Source organism: Elephantulus edwardii, unplaced genomic scaffold (genome assembly GCF_000299155.1).
Source record: "Elephantulus edwardii isolate Elephantulus edwardi_28Jun2011 unplaced genomic scaffold, EleEdw1.0 scaffold00037, whole genome shotgun sequence".
Classification (NCBI taxonomy): domain Eukaryota; kingdom Metazoa; phylum Chordata; class Mammalia; order Macroscelidea; family Macroscelididae; genus Elephantulus; species Elephantulus edwardii.
In genome coordinates this window covers 13,444,050-13,467,723 of record NW_006399787.1, presented here as the reverse complement: position 1 = coordinate 13,467,723, position 23,674 = coordinate 13,444,050, and the positions used below count along the sequence as shown (strand labels likewise).

Below are 23,674 nucleotides of genomic sequence, written 5' to 3'. Positions count from 1 at the left end.
TTCAGTGTGAGGTAATGGATGCAACTGGAATTAAGGTAAGGTCAAGGATGGAGTGAGAATTAAGAAACGTAGAAGATCAAACGTAGGATAAAGATCTGAGAGGCGAGATCAGAAATGGAAGAAGGGTCAGAGTTGGAGGGCAAGGGAAATGAGGTAGAATTTAAGACTGTTTGACTGATGCTTGCTTCTTCCCACCACACCCTGCACACACATATGCACACTATCATATTGTGTTTCATTTCTGACTCAGCAACTCCATAGGAAGGTGGGCAGAAACTCCAAAACTCAACTGCTCCCATCAGGTTGAATTGAACTCCTAGTGACTCCACAGGACAGAGTCGAACTTCCCACGGGGTTTCCAAGGTGGTAAATCATTACAGAAGCAGACTGCCTCATCCTTTTCCTAGAGTAGCTGGTGGGTCTGAATCGCCAACCTTTTGATTATCAGGTAAGCAGGGCTCCTTGATGCTCAGTTTCCTAGTTATAAATGGATTTTCACCACCTCCCCTGCTCCAGTATCTAACTGCTCTGATCTGTGGAAAAGACAAGGCTGGGATGACGGGAAAGGAAGGGACAAGAAACCCCAACCAAATGAGCATTTGAAAATACGCTAAGTCTTCTGAACCCAAATGGCACAAACCACTCTGCAGCCAAATCAGCCAGCCCTTGCCTGCATTTCCAAAAGGGCAATTGGCAACACAGTCCTAGCAACTAGCTTAACCCACAGGATATAAAATCCTTGCTACATATTGCATTCCAAAGACGGGCGTTTTCCAAATTAAAATTTTAATAGTGTGTGAAAATGGTTTACCAGTTATTTCTAGGATGAGGTAGTGTTTAGATTGTCAGTCTGTAAATCCAAGCTAGCAATTCAGGGATGCTGCCTAAAGTGAGGAAGGGGGCGGCAAGGAGAGCTAGTTACTTCTGTCCAGTCTCAGATCTTGGGTCCAGGAAGAGAGAGAGGGGTCTGAGCATTTTCTCGTGCCAGTGAACCAGTCAGAGGTATTTGAAGTTTGTAAGGATATCCATCCTGGCACCCCTGGGAGTTTGGAAATGAATTTGTTGATTTGGATTCTAGCCAGAATCATGCTACTGACTTGCTGCACAAACTCAGACGAGTTACTTTATTTCTCTGAACTTCTGTTTGCTCGTTTGTTCATCAGATTTATACCAAGATGTATCCTGAACTGGAAACTGTGCATCCAGCATTCAGGGATGGGTCATCTGTCTTTGAGGATAGTGACTCGAAGGAGAAGGATGAAATACGAAAAACAATTATTAAGAGTAAAAAGTTATTATAGTTGGATCAAAAATTCAAATAGAGTTGTTCTACTTGACAGGAGCTACTCAGAGAAATAGGTGAAAAAGAGGAAGATCCTCAGTGGGATGGATTGACACAATCACTACAACAATGAGCTTGAGCATACTCAGATTGTTATGATGGGACCTCTCCAGAGAGCTGAGGAACAAGGACATCAGTCTAGAGACTAAGGTGCACCTGATCCAGGCCATGGTCTCGCTCTGCATCAGAAAGCTGGACAGTAAATAAGGATGACAGAAGAATTGATGTCTTTGAGCTTGGTGTTGGAGAAGAGTATTAAACATGGCAATGGACCACCAAGAGAACAATAAGGTCTGCCCTGCAGAGGGTGAAACCAACTTGCTCTCTGGAGGCAAAAATTTTGAAGCTTCATCTCACATACTCTGAGCACGTGGCCAGGAGGGACCAGTCCTTGGAGAAGGACATCATGCTTGGAAGGGTGAAGGGGCAGTGTGGGAGAGGAAGACCCTGGATGAAGTGGATTGACACAGTGATTGGGGTGATAGGGATAGGTGTGTGAAGACAATGAGGCTGGCTCAAGATAGGACACACTTTAGAGCTATTGTATAGGGGTCACTATGAGTCTCAGGCAACTCAATGGCACATCAGAACAACAGATAAGGGAAAGATTTCTATCTGTTGTTTATAAGATCACATGGAATCATAGCCAATTCCACAGCACCTAACAACTCAAGAGAAAAAATAAAACTTACTCAAGAAAAGAGAAACTTCAACAAAATTTAAGAATGAATACAGAAAATGGTCCTGTTCCTCTTTAAGAAGAGAACTCTATCTTTCCTGGGTCACACCTGACACACTGCCCAGGCTTTCCCTGTCTCAAAGCTCAGATGCCCATTGCTATTGCTACGTACCATAAAGTTAGAACCAACCCATAGCTGACCCTCCAGCTCTCTGATGCATAGCAGTGGGTTTGGATTTCGTTTTTAGACCATGCCAACCTACCGGGGGGGGGGGGGGGGTGCAAGACCCATTCTGCAAATGAGAACACTAAGTTTGGGGGGCTTACTCCAGCTATTTTTACCACCAAATAAAGACGTAAAAGCAGCAAAGTATTCTCAGTGCAAACCTACATTTGGGGTGCTCTGTTCTTTCACCCTATCTCATTGTCTCTTAGGTAGTCTTGGGACTCTTAGCCTCTAAGTAAGTTTTGTTACCTACGGAGCCACTGGGGGAAAAATTGTCGATATACAAGATCCGTTTCCCAGTCTGAACCAGAAAGCAGAGGAGGCCAGCCAGGTAGGCCTATTAAAGGCAAAGGCAAGCCCAGCCAATGCAGAACCTGGGTGATGTCCACCTCTCAAGCGCCTTCCCTCCCCACTGCTCCCACCACAATCCTTGCCTTCCACCCAGCCAAGTCCTAGACCCCTTCTATCACTTGGACAGGGTAGGTTCCTGGTAACGGTGGTGCCCAGCGTTGTCAAAATAGTGAGGAGCTGGAAAGAATTCCGGAGTGAAATCCGTGGCCTCTGTAGCCTCGCAAATGACTGCAACTGTGCAAGCTAAACCCGCTAATGTGCTAAGCATTTTCTGGCAGGCCCGGGAAAGCAGGGCTGGTATTTTGGGAACTAGGAGGGGCTTGCAGGCGTCATGCTTGGCAAGTCTGGGAAGGAGGTGGAGGCAAGCAGAACCAACCCGGAACCCTTCCCATGAAGTCATCGAGAGGCTGCATTTCAGGATTCCTGGGGCACACTCATTAGAGAGGGCGCTGGGCACGGCTTGGCAGGGAGCGCGCAGAGGCCTTGCGGCCCAAGGAGCAGGCGCATGGACTTCTCTAGAATGCAAGCTCTGGTGGGTATGCTTCCTGCTGACACAGTGCAACAGGCAACGCTGCCCGGAGGTTGGGCAGCCGGGGCTGGCCCTATCTCTGTTTGCCTCGGACTTGGCAGAGACAGGGCCATAGTGGCCAGACAAGGGGCCAGAAGCCAAATGCCCAGCGGCAAGCAGGCAGCACACCCTGGGAAGGGTCTCAGTATCCTCTTAGAGGGTGGACAAGGGCTCAGCTGAGCCAGAGTAGGATGGCGGACAATGGGAATGTTCATCCGCTCTATTTCCCAGGCACACTCTCCTCTCAGCACCAGCTCCCACAATGCTCTTGGGTGGTTTTTTGTTTGGTTTTGGGGGTTGGTTTGGTGTTTGTTTGTTTGTTTGTTTGTTTGTTTTTTCTATTTTCCCATTCAAAAGGCTTTCACTATGAGACCAGGAGGGAAGAAAACTCCCAAATCTAAGATCAAAACAAAGTCTTGGAATTCTTTTGTCCCTGAAACGCTCCACTCTGCATTTTCAAGGGGTGTTTTAAGAGAATGAGGGGTGTTTAGGCCAGTGATGACTATTTCCTGGGGAGCCATTTGGTGACAGGAAGTAGCCTGAGCCCAGAGCTGCGCTGTCCAGGTGAGAGAACCAGGGTCATTCTGGGAACAGATAAGCCAGTAAAACCCTAACAAGGATTCAATCTGGAAGAAAGAAAATCCCAGCTAATAGAAACTGCTGAGAGCTTGCAGCTTTTAAAGCCCCTCTAGACAGGGGATCTTTGGAAGCTTTACAAACCCTGACCAAGCAGCCAGGCAGGCCCGCGATGCGGAGGATTTTTGCTAAATCAGAACAAACTGGCTCGTGAACATCCAGTCCTGGCCTAGCCTGCCATTCATGCCTTACCAGTCTACGTGCCCTCCTTCCTCAGAAATTAAGAGTTTGGATTTTTGTCTGCTTGTTTTGTCCATTTAAACTCAACTTGTTTCTGCCAAGTCGGAACCAATTCATAGCTGAGCCTCTGGCATATTTTCAGAGGCTAAAAATCAGCACCGGAAGAGGTTGTCCGTTTTCTTCCCAGAGAGTAGCCAGTGGATTCGAACCAGTCGCCTTTGAGTTGGAAGCTGGGCATAAATGCCGCAGGACCATCAAGGAAAAGTAATTGGGACACAATCCCATCTCCGCCATTCACTAGTGTCCACTGACCTTTAGCAAGGTATTTCACTTTTGTAAGTCAGATTTAAAAAAAAAAAAAAAATCCATGAAAATGGAACTAATGAAGCTGCTATAGTAGAGGAGTTGAGAAAAACGGAACGCAGTGATATAAGCAAGGTTCTGAGTCTGAAATGGGATCGGGGGACACTCAGGCCTTTTGCCTTTCCCCTCGCTGCCTTCTTCAAGGTCTTGGAGCCCCATACTATAACGGAAAGGTGTACATAAGAGAATTTAACAATGAAATTGGGGACACAGAATACTACTTCTATAAAACTAGCTTCATTGGGCTCAAAAGCATTATAACTAAGAACCAAGAAGCCCTTATGGCCTTATGACAAGCAATTCACCTCCTAACCCAGATGTCAACAGTTCAAATGCACTGTCCTCTCTTAGGGAGAAAGCTGTGGCAGTTTGCCTCTGTAGAGATTACAGCCTTACACACCCTATGGAACAGTTCTGTCTACAGGATCGCTATGAGTCAGAGTTGACAGGGCAGTAATGAGTTTGGCTTGGGTTTTGGAAGCCAGAATCTATCACTCATCTATCAACTTGTTATACTTGTTGGAAATTATGTCACTGGCATATCTCAAATGCCACCAGGGTCACCCTTGATGGGAAGGTTAGTTAGAGTGGACCTTTCAGACTAAAAGAAACTGAGAAGAAAAGTTTGGCTTTATTCCAAACTAGGCAATAAAAACTCTATGGATCACAGAACACTGTCCAATAAAGTGCTGGAAGACGAGCCCCTGGCAGGCATTTGAAATATGCATTGGCCATAACAATTGCAAAGATAGCACAGAACTAGGCAACCTTTTGTTCTGTCGTACCTGGAATTAGTGTGTGTCAGAACTGATTCTACAACATCTAGCAACCCAGAGCCTTGTTTCCATTTGTCACCATCCACCTCCTACCATCTCTACCAGCTGATAGTCTGTAGACTAGTAGACTTTTTTTAAAGCAGGATCATGCTGTTTCATAATTCCAGGTGGGCATCATTCATGAAGGGAAAACCATTTGTTTTCGTTGTTGTTGTTGTGTACCATCGGATCTGACTGTCACGGAAGAGATTGCCTCTCCTTCTCCAGCAGAACATCTGGTTGATTTGAACCGCACATGCCTTCAGGATTGCAGTGCAGATATTTGCCTCTAGGCCACCAGATCTCCCTGAAGGGAAAGCCATTTAAATGGCACATTCAAGACTCATTTGAATGGCACTCCTTGAAGTTGGAATAATGTTGCAACTTTAGCATCATCTCCTTCAAGAAGCCTTGTCTATGTCTTCCAGTAGCTTCCCTCTCCTTTGAATGACATCCACACTTCTCTTACAGAGTTCAGAGTTCATCAAACACTGCCTTTATCACTCTTGGGGCATCTCTCTCTCTTTCTCTCTCTCTCTCTCTCTCTCTCTCTGTGTGTGTGTGTGTGAGAGAGAGAGAGAGAGAGGGAGACCTCCTTTCTGACTGTAAGCAATTCTAGCACAGGGGTTGAATCTTACTCTATATATGCCTCATAATGTCTAATATCATCCCAATGCATTTTAAGAGTCCAATTTTAAGAGCAAGGCACCAATACCAAACCATCTGTAAAGATTAACTCAAAATGGATCTTAGAGCTAAACTTCTAAGAGAAAACTTGGAAGAAAATTTGTGAACCTTGTATTAACCCAAGATTTCTGGATAGATACAAAAATATATAGTGTTTATAACCACAAATTTTTTCTATATTGGACTTTATTGACATTTAAATTTCTCTACTCTTTGCAAGGAACTGATAAGAAAATCACAGACCCCCCCAACCAATTTCTGCAGCTCTGCAACTGCATCCCTGCCCATCCTCACTCTTCTGCCCCCAACCCTCACCTCCTTGTACCCCCAATATGTTTTTTTCCCAATAAAATAAAAAGAAAAGAAGAAAATCACAGACTTGGGAGAAAATATTTGCAAGGCATAGACTGATAGAGAACAGGTAACCAGAATATATAAAGAACTTTTACAGCTCGGAAAGAAAGGAAATAATCTTTTTTTAAAAAGTGGGCAGAAGTACAGAGGGCCAATAAGCATGTGAAAAATTATTGAACATCAGTCATCAGGCAAATGTGAATTAAAATCACAACGAAATACCACTTCTTGTTGTTATGTGCCGTCGAGTCACCTGTGACTCATAGAGACCCTATGTACAACAGCTCTGAAGCCTGCCTTATCCTGAGCCAGTCTCATACCTCCCCCATCGACCTAAATACTGTAGCAATCCATTTCATCCAGAGTTTTCCTTTCCTGCACTGTTCCTCCACCCTCAACACCTATTATTATTATAATGTCCTTCTAAAAATAAATAAATAATTTTTAAAAAAAAAACTGCAAAGACTGGCAAGGATATAGAGTAACAAAAACTCTCTTACTCAGCACAGCAGATTACATCATGGGCAATGATTGCTGAGTCAATCAGCTGTGAAGAAATTAGGGTGGGAGACAATGCTCTTACAAAAGTCACAGCTTTGGACCAATGGAAGGGGAAGTTCTCTGGGATCTAATCTGTAACATCTTTTTTCTCAGAAGAAGTGAAAGGAGAAACAAACAGGGAAGAGGGGACGTCAGTACAACCAAGAAAGAAGATCTGGAAGCCCAGACGTTGGACCCAGACTTTCTGAGCCGAGAATCTCCTAGAGTATGCTTAAAGATCAATGCTAAGACCCAAGAAGATCTACAGAACCAGGAAGAAACAGAAATTGAAGACATGGAAATTCCTTCAGAGACAGAGAGCTTCCCCCTGTTGTTGAATTCAGACTTCCTGCCTCCTAAACCATGTGAGAACACATCCTTTTAGGTAAAGCCAGCTACTAGTGTTGTTTCTAGTGCATCCAAACTGGAAAATGAAGCTAGCAGGCTAGAGCTAAGCATCAGTAGGAAGGAGTGCTTCTTTCTGGAGGCTCTGAGGGTAGACCATCTCCTTATCTCTTTTTCAGTTTCTGGAGATGCCTGCATTCTTTGTCTTATGGCTCCTTCCTCCTAAGTCAACAGTAGAGTATTTGCTGTGTGTGTGTGCGCGCGCGCGTGTGTGTGTGTGTGTGTGTGTGTCTGATATTGCCTTCTATGGTCAGCCTCTCTTTCTCTGACTCTGCCACTTTCCTCTTACAAGAACTCTTGTAATTACATTGGGAGCACTCAGTTTACTCACAACTTCAAAGCCCCTTTGTCATGGAAGGTAAACATAGTAACAGGTTTTGGGGGTTCCGATGAGGGCATCTTTTGGAGGTTATTATTCTGTCTACCAAATACATTATAATAAATGGAAGATGCATTCAAAGGGCTTCTATTTATAAGATATTCTGTAAAAGCCAAGATTATAGGGACAGAAAACAGATGAGTGGTTGCTCGCAGGTAAGGGGAGGGTGCTGACTGCAAAGACACACAAGGAAACCTGTTGGGGTGATGGACATATCCTGTATCTCAATTATGATGGTGAGTGCATGACAATTTATTTGTCCATAAAACAGTATACTTTAGAAGGATCCATTTTCTTGTATGTAAATTGTATCTCAATGAATTGAACTTTAAAATAAAATACTCAAAGTGTGAAGAAACAGCTCAACAGAAGCCATAGCAATCATTTAGAACATACATAAAAAAAATAATAATAATTTGGGAGAAGAGTATCTTACCATTGACATTGTTTAGAATTGTCAGGTAATTGCTTTGTAAAACTTCTCGGCAGACAATGCACCCTCCCTTTTACTGCATTCATCTCCCACTGTCCTGCCCTGGAACACCACTGATGATTCCCATCCTTGCCTTTGTTAATTATATCTCAAATGCCTACTATGTGCTAAGGTGGGCAGTAAGAAGATCATCACGGGATGAGATCCTGAACCATGAGGAAAACGGCATGTAAACCTTACATAATTATAATGCAGAGAGACTGAGGCTTGAATGGGGAACATGTCTGTTGGGACCGTGGGTGCTGAGTCACAGGAAAGGGAAACAGTCAAGAAGATCCAAGCTTGAGTTGATTCCTGAAGAAGCAAGAGTCTGACCACAGGAAAAAGGCACAGTGGAGCGTTTGGGGGATTTACATACGTAATTCCTAGCTGTATAATGTGGTGTTTCACAGATCAGAAAATCGATTAAGAAAGATTCCATCCATTACAGAATGTCAAGTACATGATGAAAATTGTAATCCAAACTAGGATCTCTAACTCTAAATGCAGAGGTTTTCCCAATACTTGTGAGCCCTCAGGCCTCCCCACCTTGACATTAGAGGTCTTGGCTGGTTGGTATCTCCAGTCTATCTCACCTGCCCCGCTTTGCAGAAGGCTGACTCTGCCTCCCTACACTCCACTGGCAGCTCAGTCTGGGGACCAAGCATGAACCAGGGCCTCCCCATTTCCCTGCCCTGGAACTAACCTACTCCTTCCAATCCCAGTTTGGGAAAATTATCACCCAATAAGAGTTGCTATTTCCATCTTACTTGTTGTATTTCTCAACAAACTTTCACTTATTTGATTTGGCCTTTCCATTGTGGCAAGCTGAGAGTGTAGATCCTATCATCCCCATTTGACAGATAAGAAAGCTGAGGTTTTGAGGGTGGAAGCAGGCTACCCACACTGACGCAAGGAGTAGAAGTAAAGTCATAATCAGAATCGGCTCTGGGTTACACACACACACACACACAAACACACAACAAACACATCCCACAAGTGCCTGGCAGCATAGCAAACAGAACTTGAGCAAGCCTCCTTACCTTGCTATAAAATAGAAAATGGATTATGTCTGTAATGCGTATCACATGTAGGTAAGAATGAAAACAAAACAAGAAATTATGTAAAAATACTTGGGAAACTTGAACATGCTGCAAACGATATTTAAACTCTAAGGAACCAATCTGATTAAACTCTCAAGGGATGTCTCAAATTTTCTCCAACAAGGAATAATTTTAATTTATTTCAAATTTTATCTCCTTGGTAGGCGGGTAAATCAGAGCAATTCAAGCCAACAACACTCACTTGAATCTCAAGGTCAATCTTCAACTCCTCTTTCCAGCTTCATTCTGAAATCAAAATGCCAACCCCCGGGCGGAAGAAAAAAAAATGCCAACCCCACTCCACCTCATCCTGTCTCCCCACAATCAGCTCCTTTTTAAAGGTAGACATTGCCTGTTGCTTTGTCTTTCATGCTCAGCTCTCATCTTCCCGTTCTCTCTTCAATTAGAATCAACCCACTGGATGCTCTCAGTAGCTCACACTTCCCCAAATCTAGAGGCCAAATTTAGTTTTCTTCCACCAGCACCCCCAGCTACCCTCTCAGGTTTGTCTCCTGTATCTCCACCCCCAGGTGGCCTCATTTCTCAAAAATTCAACCCTACTTAAGAGTCCTGGTGGCATAATGAATTAAGCCTTAGGTTGCTAATCCAAAGATCATTCGAATCTATTAGCTGCTTCACAGAAAAAGATGTAATCTGCTTTTTTTAAAAAAAAATATACTTAGAACAGGCACTTCACCGAAGACGACATTCAGATGGCTAACAAACACATGAAGAAATGCTCAAAATCCCTAGCCCTAAGAGAGATGCAAATTAAAACAACTATGAGATATCATTTCACCCCAGTCAAAATAGCAAAATTTAACAGAACAGCAAGCAACAAATGCTGGCGAGGTTGTGGAGAAACTGGAACCCTGATTCACTGTTGGTGGGAGTGTAAAATGGTGCAACCCCTGTGGAAAGCAGTATGGCGCTTTCTCAAAAATTTGCAAATAGAGATACCATTTGACCCAGCAATTCCACTACTGGGAATATACCCTGAAGAGACCATAGCTGACATCCAAGCAGATATATGCACACCCATGTTTATTGCAGCTTTGTTCACAATAGCAAGGAGTTGGAAACAACCTAAGTGCCCATCAACAAATGAATGGCTAGAGAAGCTGTGGTATATTCGCACAATGGAATACTATGCTGCATTCAAAAACAAGGAACTCATGCAATATTATTCAAAATGGTTGACTCTGGAGAACATTATGCTGAGTGAAATATCCCAGTCACAAAAGGACAAATATTACATGATGCCACTGTTGTAGAATGGGACTGTCCTTGGGGTTGGGGAGAGACTGAGTAAGATGGGTTCAATAATGTATACTGCACTGAAACAGAGGAGGGAGAGAACCGTTTAAAAGAGAGATGTAACTGGGTATTTCTGTCATCACAGGAGACTAGAGCGAGGGCTACATGGTGGAGGGGACCTGGGGGAGGGTTTGTAAAACAATGAAAGAATCTTTTCTTTTACTTTTCCATAATTTTTGGACTCATGTACTTATAACTTGTCAGTAAAATTTGTGTCTTCTAGGTTGCAACACCCCCATGATACATCTTCAAGGATATGAACATGTACAGCCAAGCACAATCAATAAGAGTGCATCTAAATTCCAAAATCAATCTCCATGATAGTCTATGTGTTTCCTACTGCCAAAGGGGCCCTTTAGAGTAGTGAGAGAAGATCTTCACCCTGAAACCCACAGCGTCCCTTTTCAGCAGGAAGTAGCTAAGAGAATACGCCATCCCCTTTTCCTTATGACTCAGGGTGAAGTCTCTCTCAGGGAAGAGTGATAGGGAATGGCAAAGGACACACTGACAAAGAAGATTAATCAGAACTGGCTTTGACAAGCACTTGGGAGGAGGGTAGAGAGAATAGTGCAACAATGAATGAGTGGAAGCCCAAAATCTCTGTAAATGTTTATGAAAATTAATAAAATATAATTATCGAAAAAAAATATATTTATAGCTTGGGAAATCCTACAAGGCAATTCTACTCTGGCTTAGGGTCACTATGAGTTATAATCAATTCAATGGCAGTGGGTTGAGTTCAGTCGGGTTGGGTTGGGTTTCTACTCCCTTTCCATCTTTATCTACTCATATTCACCACTTCTTTCCCCACTATTCAGTAAACTACTGAGGTGGGGGTCGGGGGAAGAATCAAATTAGAGCTTCAATTCCCAGAATAAATCTATCCCAAGTCAATTAGGAAACTGAAATTTTTAAAAAATAATAAATGAAGGCTGCATAGTGGAATGGACCTGGGGGGAGGGATTGTGTAACAATGAAAGAATTTTACTTTTCAAAGAGAAGAACGGAGGGGAGAGGTGGGCAGGCAGAAAAGTGCAACAATGAATGAATGGAAATCCAAAATCTATACATTTTCATTAAAATTAATAGTAATAATAAGCCTTTTGCGGGTCACAGCGAGCGCCAAGAGATCGCTATGAAGGCTTCGGGAACACTTCGTGAGTACAAGGTGGCGGGGCGCTGCCTGCCCACCCCCAAGTGTCGGACTCCACCACTTCACCACATGTGCATCTTTGCCCCTAACCACGTCGTTGCCAAGTCCCGCTTCTGGTATTTTGTGTCACAGCTGAAGAAGATGAAGTCTTCGGGGGAAATTGTATACTGTGGACAGGTGTTGGAGAAGTCCCCCTTGCGTGTGAAGAACTTTGGCATCTGGCTGCGCTACGACTCCCGCAGTGGGACCCACAACATGTGCCGGGAGTACCAGGACCTGACCACCGCAGGAGCTGTCACCCCGTGCTACCGTGACATGGGCACTCGGCATCGTGCCAGGGCCCACTCTATCCAGATCATGAAGGTGGAAGAGATCGCAGCCAACAAGTGCCGCCGACCTGCAGTCAAGCATTGCCATGACTCCAAGATCAAGTTCCCACTATCCCACTGGGTCCTTTGTCGCCAGCACAAGCCACGGTTCACCACCAAGCAGCCCAACACCTTCTTCTAGGCACAGCCCCTCTGCCTCATCCCAGTCTGCCCAATAAAATGCCTTGCGGATTGAAAAAAAAAATTAATAATAATAAAAAGAAAAAATGTTTTACAAATGCAATCGATTCTGTAGGTATCTGTCTGATAGTTGAAAAGAAGGTAATGTTCCTAAGCTAAATAGCAATGGAACAAACTAGAGGATAATATGAATAAGTAATGTTGTTGTTGTTAGATGCTGTTGTGTCAAGCCCAACTCATAGTGACCTTATGAATAGAAGATCTGAACCCAGTCCTGTCTTGCACTATCCTCACACTTTCTGACATACAAGAACCCATTGCAGCAGTCACCATGTCAATCCACCTGGTTGAGGGTCTTCATCACCTTCACTGACCCTCTATCCCTCACAACATCATGTTATTCTCCAAGGAAGAGCACCTGTTAGTAATATGTCCAAAGTATGTGAGGCGAAGCCTCATCATTCTTGCTTTCAAAGAGCACTTTGGCTGCACACTCTCTAAAATATATCTGTTCATTCTCTTGGTGTCCATGGGATCTTCATTCAGTGCTCTTCTTCAACACCACAGTTCAAAAGTCTCAATTCTTTTCCTGTCATCCTTATTCACTGTCCAGGTCTCAGATACATAACTAGTAATCGGAAGACTATGGCCTGCTGGGGTAAAATATTCAGGCATTTCTAATTGTGTTAGCAATCAATTGTCAGCTGATTAACTATAAATGGTCTTGTTTACAATGAGCTTGGGTGGGAAGCCTCTAGTGTAGACAGACAAGAGCTGGTGGGTGGGCCTTTGTATCTGAAAGTAGGTTCCCCCACCCCTACCCCAGGCCCTTGGGCCTGGTATTTATTGTGTTTGGAGAGAGCTATTGTTCTAAGTTGTGCAGCACTTGTCTGTCAGTTGTCTGCTGTACTGAGATTACTTGGGGTTGCTGTGCTAATGAAATCTCTGCCACTGGTGTGTCAAATTCCAAAAGGGTTTCCCATCGTGGTTGGGTTTTGGTGGAGATCCCCGATTAAGACAGACTAGGAAGCAGGATAGGCCATCCATTTCCTAAATAAAAGGCTTTTGAAAACTAGTAACACTAAAGAATTACAGAATTAAAGAGTTACAGAATGAGTAATAGTTGTGTATATATATTTTTAACTAGATATTTGTTATGGGGAAAGAGATAAACCTCAACCTTTACTTCATAAAGCACACAAAACTAAGTCAAAATGGATCATGCAACTATAGTAAAAGCTAAAATGAAAAACTTGGAAAATATAGGATAAAATTTTAATGACCTAAGTGGGGGGGGTTCCCCCTAGAATATAAAAAGCATAAACAATAAAAGAGAAGGAAAAAAGTTAATTTGGAATGCATCAAGATTTTAAAACGTCTACTTTCAAGACACTCTGAAGAAGATAAATGGGCAAGTCACACACTAGGAAGAAGAAGGAAAAAAAAATATATATATATATATACATATATATATAATATAGCAAAGGATCGATTTTTTTAAGATTAGCAAAGGTTTACTGGTCTAACAGAGACTACTAGAAGTGTTAAATCCTGACTTTAATATAAAGTGTCCTACACAAACCAGTATCAAAGTATTAAGATCTTAATAGAAATGGCCAGCAGGCACAGACAAACCACAAAGTAAAGATAGCTACTAAACAAATAAAAATTAAGAATGGTATGTGAAATTAGCAAAGACTGTTTTACCAGTAATGCTGGCATGGCACTTTTTTATATAAATTGGCACATTTCTAGACCACAATTACTTTGGCAATAATCCAGAGCCTTAATAATTATTTTTTTCTTATTTGACCCAATTCTAGAACATAGGATAAGAATAATCAAAGACCAACAAGGAGAATTAGAGATTTGTGTACACTAATTTGATTACTGAGTTGGGAGTTGGAGTTAGAAGCTGCTCTTAGCTAGTCCTGGCTTTCTGAAGCTGTAAGTCACAGAGGAGGAAACTGCCTGACTTTCTCCCCAAAGCTGCTGGTGGATTGGAAGCCCCAGAGATGCTCCACCTTTGGGCTGGCAGCAACTCCCTGCAGATAACCCATCCCGGCTCCCTTATCCTTGGTGGTGGTGTTATTGTCAAGCACTCTTTACAATAGTCAGAACTGACCCATAGCTGATCCTCCAACAGGCTTTCAGAGGCAGTAAATCTCACAGGAGGAGATTGCCAATCTTTCTCCCACAAAAGAAATAATTCTGGACATGTCACTGGGCTGGGTAAGCATTGGTACATCAATATGGTGAAAATATCATAACTTTATTCTTTATATTTGTTATGTACCATCTCAAGTCAGAAGTGATTCATAGGTGATCCTCCAGGATCAAGGACAGTAAATTTCATGGGAGGAGATTACTTGTCTTTCTCCCAAGGGGCAGTTGGTGGATTTGATCAGCCTGCCTTTGGGTTGGCAGTAATTTCTTACTATTAAGTCACCAGAGGTCCCTTATCTGTGATAAGGTAACTACTTAATAAACATTTCCTAAATGTATTTGGTTTATAGGGACTTTATTTGGGAAGAAGGACAAAGTACCAATAGACTTAGATTAGAAATCATCTGAATATCCGTCAAGAGAGGTAAAATAAAGTAAACCTGGTCTAATGAAATACAGTGTCCAGGTTACAGCCATTTAACTTAGGGACAGCTTGCCCCTGGTTATTGTGTTGTGCCTTCAAGTCAGTTCTAATTACATAATCACTTCAAGCACAAAACAATGAAGTAGTGCCCCATGCCATTCTTATGATTGGGCTGCACTTGACCCCACTGTTGCTGCTCGTCAGTCCATCCTGTAAGAGTCTTCCTTTTTTTCCCACAATGTTATGTACATTTGCCCTCACCTTGAAACCAATTCTTTACCACAATCTTCTTCCTTTGCTGCACATTTTCTTGCACTAAAAAGGGAGCTAGGTTTACCCTATGAAACACAGGGTAAACACCTCTCACACACATCCACCCAAGTACACATTTTCAAAACTTAAGACAACAAAAGGCATCTGAGTTTATTACAATTACATGCATCAATACTACAAACCATCTGCCTAAGTGGTAGTGAGCCTTTACCCAGAATCCCATGGTGTTGAATTTAACAGCACTGAAATGAAAGATGGTACTAAAGAACCCCAGGTAACTCTAGCTAGTGACTCATTTTCTGTCTATGGGATAGAAACTATCCCTCTCTCAGTGCCCAAGACATCTTCAGAAAGGAAGCTAAGCATTACACAGCTGTTCTGTGGTTCTATAAACAATCAGGAATCTCAAGGGGTGCCCAGATGTGTGCCCGTAATAGAGGTAAGGCCAGAGTGTGAGCAATCACTGAGACCCTGCACCATCAGCCCTGCCTCCTGCACACCACCAAGCCCCAGGCCCAGCTCTTGACCAAGACTACACCACCTTTCCCAGAAGCCCTTGCTCCCACCAAGCTGAAGTCTTCTTTCCAGAAAGCCTTCCCTTTTCTCATCCCTCTTTCTGCCACAGCAAAATATATATATCATATATATCACATATACATATATTACATATATATATAAAACACAGGACATTTTTAAGCAGACCCTAAATTTCTAGTCATAAAAACCAAGTGAGCAAGCGGAGGCTGGATTTTGTAGGGAAGGTTTTAAGCTTACAAAATGCTGGAGCTTTGGTTTCAAAATGGCACCTAGTTAAATGCCATTTGGTTTAAATCTGCTCACTCAGACCTCCTTCGAATTCTTTAAGGGGTGTCCATAATGATTAGCACAGCCACCTGCAAACATAGACTCTTAAGTCTCCTTTCTTTCCAAGATTAGGGAGGTAGGACCAGAAAGACTAAGTCCCAGCTCCATAGTAAAGGCAAGATGGGGGGCAAAGAAGGAGAGAAAGAGAGACCTTCACAGAGGCACGCAAGGACACGGCAGGCTGCCCCATCCCCTATCTCCACTCTTTTGCATTCCCAACTGGCTTGGCTACCATCCAGAGAGACTCCAGACTGGGGAGTCTGTGAATGTGAGGCAGAGATAAGCAGTGCGGAGAGGGAAAGCTCAGGCACAGTTATATACGGGCTGCAGGGCTGGCTGCTGAAGAGAGGAGCCAGGGGACTCTTCATTTCCAAGACATTTCTGCACTCAATCCTGCTCCTCAAGATTCAGAATTCTATTTCTTGGATTCCTCCCACTCCCTGGAAGGTAACTATGCAGTTACCTGGAAAATACTGACGGGGGTGGGGGGTGGTGTTTGAGGGGGGTGGACCAGTCGGTTTTGTGTGAGGGGTTTTTTTTAATGTGTTAAAATCACATTGACCCTGGATCTTTGTAATATAACTGGAGGAGAAGGAAGCTCCATTCTTTCTTCTTCTACTGGACAGTCAACACTGAAAGGCATTGTAAGTGATAGAAAGGGGAGACTTCAGGCCTTGCTCTCAGCAGGGAGCATGCTTTGTGGCTCAGAAAACAGCGCTCTTCCTTCCAGAGAAGCTGGGCCTCTGGGGAAGAGTGGATACATTCCAAGGAGTAGAAATGGAAAGAGAGTCTTCTAAGAGGGGGAGGAGCATGCGCACAGGCTGGAATGGCATGTTTCTTGTCTTGGGCATCCTGGCAATAGGAAGGCTGGGGCGAGATCAAAGAAATATCTACAGAAACCGGGAGCTAATGTTTCACCAACTCCAGGGCATGCTTGTCTCTCTTGCACTCCCTACCCCCATCCCACTGGACTCCACTCTGCCCGTGATAGCAGGTCAAAGCAACAATAGAACCAGCAAAGTTTGGAGAAATAGAATGTCTGCTCGCTTCTCAGCCTTGCCCCAAGGTGAAGAATCTGAATAAAATTCCTGGGATGAACTGGTATTGTGGCAGGAGGATGGATTTGGTATTCCTCTGGCTGAAATAGAGAAGTGGCTTTGGCCTGGGTTAACCGAAGGTGGGTCCATATAACAATCTATATTATCTCACTCTGTCTCACTGTCTCTCTATCTCTCATTAAAATCCTTATAAACCATTGTCATGAACGAAGCTTTCATAGGCCCCTCATGCAAAATTAATCTACCATTGTATGTGGTTCTTTAATAAAATGCTTGTCTATTTCCATATCTGCTTCCCTGTTTTGTCTTATGGAGTGATGTAAATGGTTAAAACATTCAACAGCTAACAGAAAGGTGAGGGTCAGTCCATCCAGAGGTGCCTGGGAAGAAAGAGCTGGTGATCTACTTTTGAAAACTCTGGGGAGCACAGTTCTACTCAGACACACAAAAGTCACCAGGAAACAATTTACTCCTTAGCATACAGATCTGGGTAAAAGACCAGAAGAATCTGCCCTTATGGAAAAATATGAAAAATAAGAGAGATAGTACACTGAAGAATAATTAATGATTTGTTTTATTATTTGCCCCACATCTTATCACTCTAAACTGCCAAATATCAAGAACCAATTTTTTTTTCACTCTCTACCTCATTTCTCATTATCTTCTACTCTAAGGCCTTGGCCTCTGGTACTATGTTTAACAATGTTCCTCTGAGTTTTCACAGGGTTTTCAAAGGCAGATTATATCACAAGTGGATGGTCAGTCCTTCCTCTTACTCTGTCTTAATCTGGAACTGAAACCACGTCTATGATCACAGCAGCCAGCAAGCTACCTCATGGCAGACAAGTACCATACTCATAAAAGCAAATTACAAACAAACACACATATACAGATACAAATTATAAAGTAAATAGCACCATACAAGTCATTTGCTCCTATACCTTTTTGCATCTGATATTAACATATAGTCAAGACACATTAATAATAATTGGTGATTTGACGGAAATGCAAAAGTTGGAAACAACATAGAAGGAATGGTAGTTGAAATTATGGACTTGGAGACATAAATAAGGCTGGAGATCGAATGACTGAATTTTGTACAATGATTTATTCATAGCAAATCCCATTTTTAGAAATACAGACACCAACTATATACACAGACTTCATCCAGTAGAAGGCACAGGAATCGTACTGACTACAGCTACAGAGAGAATCATTAAAGAATTTCAATATCAAGAGTCAAAACCAGTCAGGTACTGACTGAGGAACAGACCATCAATTACAAGTTCAAACTGAGGTTGAAGGAGGTTAAAACAAGCCCACAAGAACCAAAGTATGACCTTGGGTGTGTTGTTGTTGTTAGGTGCCATTGAGTTGAGTATGACTCATAGTGACCCTATGAACAAAAGATCTGAACCCTGCTCTATCCTGTGCTATCCTCACACTTCCTGACACACAAGAACCCATTTCAGCAGTCCTTTCCAACATCATGTCCCTCTCCAAGGAATAGCCCCTCCTAGAAATATGTCCAAAGTATGTGAAGAAAAGCCTCATCATTCCTGCTTCCAAAGAGCACTTCAGCTGCACCATCTCCAAGACATATCTGTTTATTCTCTTGGCCATCCATGAGTGTTCAGTGTTCTTCTCCAACACCATAGCTCAAAGTATCAATTCTTTTTCTGTCATTCTTATTCACTGCTAAGTTCTCAGATGCATAGCAAGTAATTAGAAAGATTATGGTTGAATTAGATGCACCTTAGTCCTCAAGCTGACATCATTACTCCTCAGTAATTTAGAGAAGTCCCTAAATGCAGACTAGTGGTTGGAATCCACTAGATGCTGTGTGGGAGAAGGACGGGCAGTCTCCTCTGTGTGATTCACTGCCTCTGAAAGCCACCAGAGGGTCAGCTATGAGATAGTTCCAACTCAGCAGCACACAACAACATCTTTTTGAGAGGGACATCGTACAGGAAATGAAGACCCTCTCTGAGATGTATTTAAACAGTTTCTGTGGCAATGGCCTTACATGTGTTGGGGATGATAAGGATGGTGCAGGATAAGAAAGGGTTCAGACATGTTGTTTAAAGTCACACTTGATTTTTTTTATACAACTATACTTTTCTTGAGTTCTGGTAGCCTAGCAGCAAGAAGCTGCTCTACAATCCCAAAGGCAAGCAGTTTGAGGCCAAAAACTGCTCTGCAGGAGAAGGATGGCCAATCTTTTCCCATGCAATTAACTGCCTCTGAAAACCTGCTGGAGGGTGAGCTATGGGTCGCTTCCAACTCTGCAGGACATAACAACAATAACATACTTTTAATACAAAACTATTCTTTTGAAATTAGTTGGCTTACAAACCATCACATTTTACTGTAAGGCACTTAACAACAACCACTATACCATGGGCTCGAGCAGACTAAGTATCAAAGATGGCACAGGATCGGGTACTATTTCATTCTACAATTGTACAAAGGTTCACCAGGAGTTGAAAGCAGCTCAAACGCAATCCACAACAATGTGGTGTTAGAGGAGAGCTCCAAGAAATCGTTTAAGCAGGGTAGAATATGTGGTCATGAAGGCAAGAGCAACAACTGAAAATTGAAGTAAAGCTCGTCCCACACGGATACCAGTTAGAGCCAATCACCTAAAGAGTTTATACGTCTGGAACTGCTCTGCTGGGGGAAAGGGAGGAAAGTGGGGAGCAGGAGAGAAAAGATGATCAGAGATGGTCATTTCTCTCTAGTCTATCCCAACTCCAAATCACAGGACTCCATGCTGAACCTCCCACTGCCCAAAAACTTGAAAAAAGTTGTCGAGCTCAGGGACATTTGGAGAGAAACATGTCAAATAAAAAAGCCAAGAAGAAATTGTGAAGTCAAAACAAGGGCTAATTTTCCCTTATCTCTCTAAGACCTGTATCAAAGTAGCTAGCTGCAGTCTGCCTAGCCTGGGAAGATGATAATGGTTTGTAATAACCTGTAAACAATAGGACAAGTCTTTGTAATAAATTTTAACCTATTAATTAATATCTAGGCTTTCACCCTAGATCCTACCTACCCTTTGCTCACTTCCAGGCAACAAAGAGCCCCTCCATGGGAATGAAAGTGGGGAAGGAAATCTGGCAAAAAATGATCAGGAAAGTAAATCACCCTAAAATCAAACCTATAGGTGACAGGATAGGATAGTAGCATGTAGATGTTCACAGACAGGACAGTCAAGAAGAATTATCTCCAACATACAGGAGAAAGAATCTTTCCTTTTCAAAAATATGGAAAAATAAGAAAGTATCTTGGATGAGGGGACTTAAAAATGGACTTAAGAACTCTCAGAAGTCTCTTTTGGCACTTTCTACTGAGGTGACAGTCATCGCTGCTGGCATAATGGCTGCCCTCAGACCCCTGGTGAAGCCAAAGATCGTCAAAAAGAGGACCGAGAGGTTCATCCAGCACCAGTCAGACTGTGAGGTCAAAATTAAGCTTAATTTTTTTTCCAGTTTTTCTCAGTCTTACCCCCACCCCAATGCCAGCCTCATTCTAAAACTGGATGAAATATGTTTACGGCATTGAAGTCTATGGGGGAGAGAATAGTCTAAAAGTATTATATTTTAGGGCATTATTTTTATCGTAGGAGTATGCAATGAGGGCTGCAGAGGGGATTATATTTGGGGGTAGGGGGTGGGGTTTGGGGAGGTGCGGGGGGGGATTGTGTACCAATGAGGGAGTTTTTCTTTTGCTTTTCAAGGAGAGGAGGGGGTCGGGGGGCGGTGCAGGGAGAAGGGTGCAACAATGAATGAATGGAATCCCAAAATCTCTGTAGATGTTCATTGAAATGAAAAATAAACAACCTAAATTAAAAAAAAAATTACAGTATGCAGGGATGCATAAAAAAAAAAATTAAAAAATTAAGCGTAATTGGCGCAAGCCCAGAGGCATCGACAACAGGGTTCGGAGAAGGTTTAAGAGCCAGAACTTGATGCCCAGCATTGGTTACAGGAGCAACAAGAAGACAAAGCACATGTTGACCAGTGGCTCCCGCAAATGCCTAGTCCACAACGTCAAGGAGCTGGAGGTGCTGCTGACGTACCACAAATCTTCCTGTGCTGAGACTGCACACAGTGTTTCCTCCAAGAACCACAAAGCCATTGTGGAAAGAGCAGCCCGGCTGGCCGTCAGAGTCACCAATCCCAACACCGGGCGGTGCAGTGAAGAAATGAAGAGGAAGCTTGTTTGCACCTTTTATCTGTGCTAAAGAAACCATTAAAAACTAAAGAAAAAAGAAAAGAACTCAAAATGAACTTAATTCTTAATCGGTGAGCTCCCTCCTGCATTCATATATCCTTCTTAGATGCAAGGTGCCTGCAGAAGTATGTAAAATATCTTAGTATATAAAGAAAATACCTACTTGCAATGGAATCATGGTGTAGGAGGGTGGTGCTGGGAGAAGATATATTCATAATAGACACCGATGATAAAAACTATTATAATAATATCTGCAAAGACGGACAAAAGATGGAAGTTGTCAACTATTTCATTTTACTTGGATCCACAATCAACATCCATGGGGTAGCAGCAGGCAAGAAATGAAAACGTGTTGAACTGGTAAAATCAGCTGTCAAGGAATTGAGCAAGGATGTCGGTATAAAGACAAAAGTATGCCTGATGGAAGCCATGGTCTTTTTCATTATTTCCTATGCATCTGAAATGTGGACAATAAATAAGAATGTGATAGAAGAATTGATGCCTTTGAATTTTGGTGTTGGCAAAGAGTATTGCATATCCCCTGCAGTGCCAAAGAAATAAATAATTTTTTTTTCTTAGAAAAAGTGCAATCAGGATATTTCTAGAAGAAGGATGGGGAAACTTTGACATACATACTTTGGACACGTTATCAGAAAGGGCTAGTCCTAGGAAAAAGGCATCATGCTGGGAAGCATAGAAGTCAGCAAGAAAGAAGACCCTCGATGAGATGCATTGATATAAGGACCCTAAGAATGGGCTGGAGCGTACAGGAAATCATGAGGATGATGCAGGATGAACCTGTTTTTCATATCATGACAACAATAAACAAGTCAACAACCAGAATGCTCCTTAAAGGTGAGGACAGCTTCGTTTCACATACTTTGGACATCCCACCTAGGTGTTACCTATGGAGGAAGACCTCTAGTCCCTAAAGACCTTCAATGATGGGGATTGACACAATGAACTGCTGTAATCCAGGAACAGTTGGGAGGACAGCACAGGACCTGAACTTTATACTGTTCTACATCTCAAAAAACCTCATCGCCATTGGCTCAAACCAACTCATAACTAACCCTCCAGCAGGTTTCCCAAGACTATAAATTTAATGGAAGGAGACTGCCTATCTTTCTCAGAGAAGCTGCTAATGTATTTTAACCTAAAAGGATCTTGAAAGAGGTTAAGAGTACAACTTTAACCGTGGGCTATGCCACCCACCAGAGAGGTCTGGTGGCCTAGTAGCAAGAAGCTGCATTGCAATCCCAAAAGCACATGGTTGGAGGCCACCAGCTGCTCCACACGAGAAGGATGGGCAATCTCCTCCCATGCGATTAACTGCCTCTGAAAACCTGCCAGAGGGTCAGCTATGGGTTGGTTCCAACTCTGGTACAAAACAACAACAACAGTGCCACCAGAGCCCCTATTGTTTTGCTTAGGATTGTTTTAGGTAGGACCCAGCTAGAAGGCACTTAACCACAACACAATGTCCGGTCTTCTGTTTCTTTTCTTTTTCCCCCCATCTATGCTTTCTCATGTTCACTTTGGGAATAACTGGGGCAGACAATAAGCGTAAAATGGAGGGATCCAAAAGAAGAGAAAGAAAATGGGACACACAAGAGAAAGAGCCAGCCCCCTCCTCTCCTGCCCACAGCTCTTTCTGCATTCAGCCCTAGCTGGCAAAGAAAAGAATGCATTGTCACAAGAGGCTTTTAAGCAGGTCCAAGCCACTGAGTCACAATTCATGCCACGTTTGCTTCCTGTACCAACAAAGGATGATTTTGCTGAGTTGCCCAAAATTCTGGTCATCTGAGTTTTGCTAGTAGATGTAACAACTTCTAGTACCTATCAGCAGCCTTGATTCTTAGAAATTGTGTGTATGTGTATGTGTATGTGCACCCCACGTGTGTGCACGCACAGTGGGGATAGAAGAAATGCTAAGTAAGGTTTTATTCTCGGTTCAAAGGTTAACAATATCCACTTTTGAAAATGCTGATGAGTATATTGTTTCGCCTTTGTGAAGTTTCATATTCCTCAAAGTTCTTCAATAAATATCTCATGCCACAGCCTTGAGTGGTAACAAAGGATGACCATCCTCATTTCTAATTTAAATCTTCCTCTTATTTTGTCCATTTGTTTTTCACTCACCAAACAAGGCCTATAACCAGCCAAAAACTGCACAAAAAAAGCAAAATAGGCACAAGCCCTAACTTCAACAAGAAGCCCTAACTTCAACAAGTTCACAGTCTGTTAGGGAAGACAGGAGAGGGGACGAACTCTGTCTCCAGGGTCAGGCTAGCTTGAGATGAAGGAGACAAACTTTAAAACATCAGCAGGATGTTGCCAGGTGGAAAAGAGGATTCCAAGGCAATGTGCTGTTTAGAAGAGTGACCTTTCTGTCATGTCCATACTGATGAGTGAAGGGTAGTCATGGACAATAAGAATGAGAAATGACTGGAAAGGTAAGCTGGGCCCAGATGGTAGCACCAAAGATGCCTAACCAAGGTCTTGGACTTTATCCCAGAGGCAACCTAGAAACCACTGAGAGTTTTAAGGATATCTGAGGGCATGTGATCAAAT

The 23,674-nt window shown here is 42.8% G+C and overlaps 2 protein-coding genes across 3 annotated transcripts in view; one reads left to right on the top strand and one right to left on the bottom strand.

The window, feature by feature from the left end:
• The window catches only part of DPF3 (D4, zinc and double PHD fingers, family 3), a 389,049-nt gene that overhangs the window by 283,490 nt on the left and 81,885 nt on the right, over positions 1-23,674 (bottom strand). The window lies entirely within an intron of this gene.
• LOC102863056 (60S ribosomal protein L18a-like) lies at positions 11,553-12,080 on the top strand. The gene has a single exon (XM_006884716.1). It carries the CDS (start codon positions 11,553-11,555, stop codon positions 12,078-12,080), a length of 528 nt encoding a protein of 175 aa, XP_006884778.1.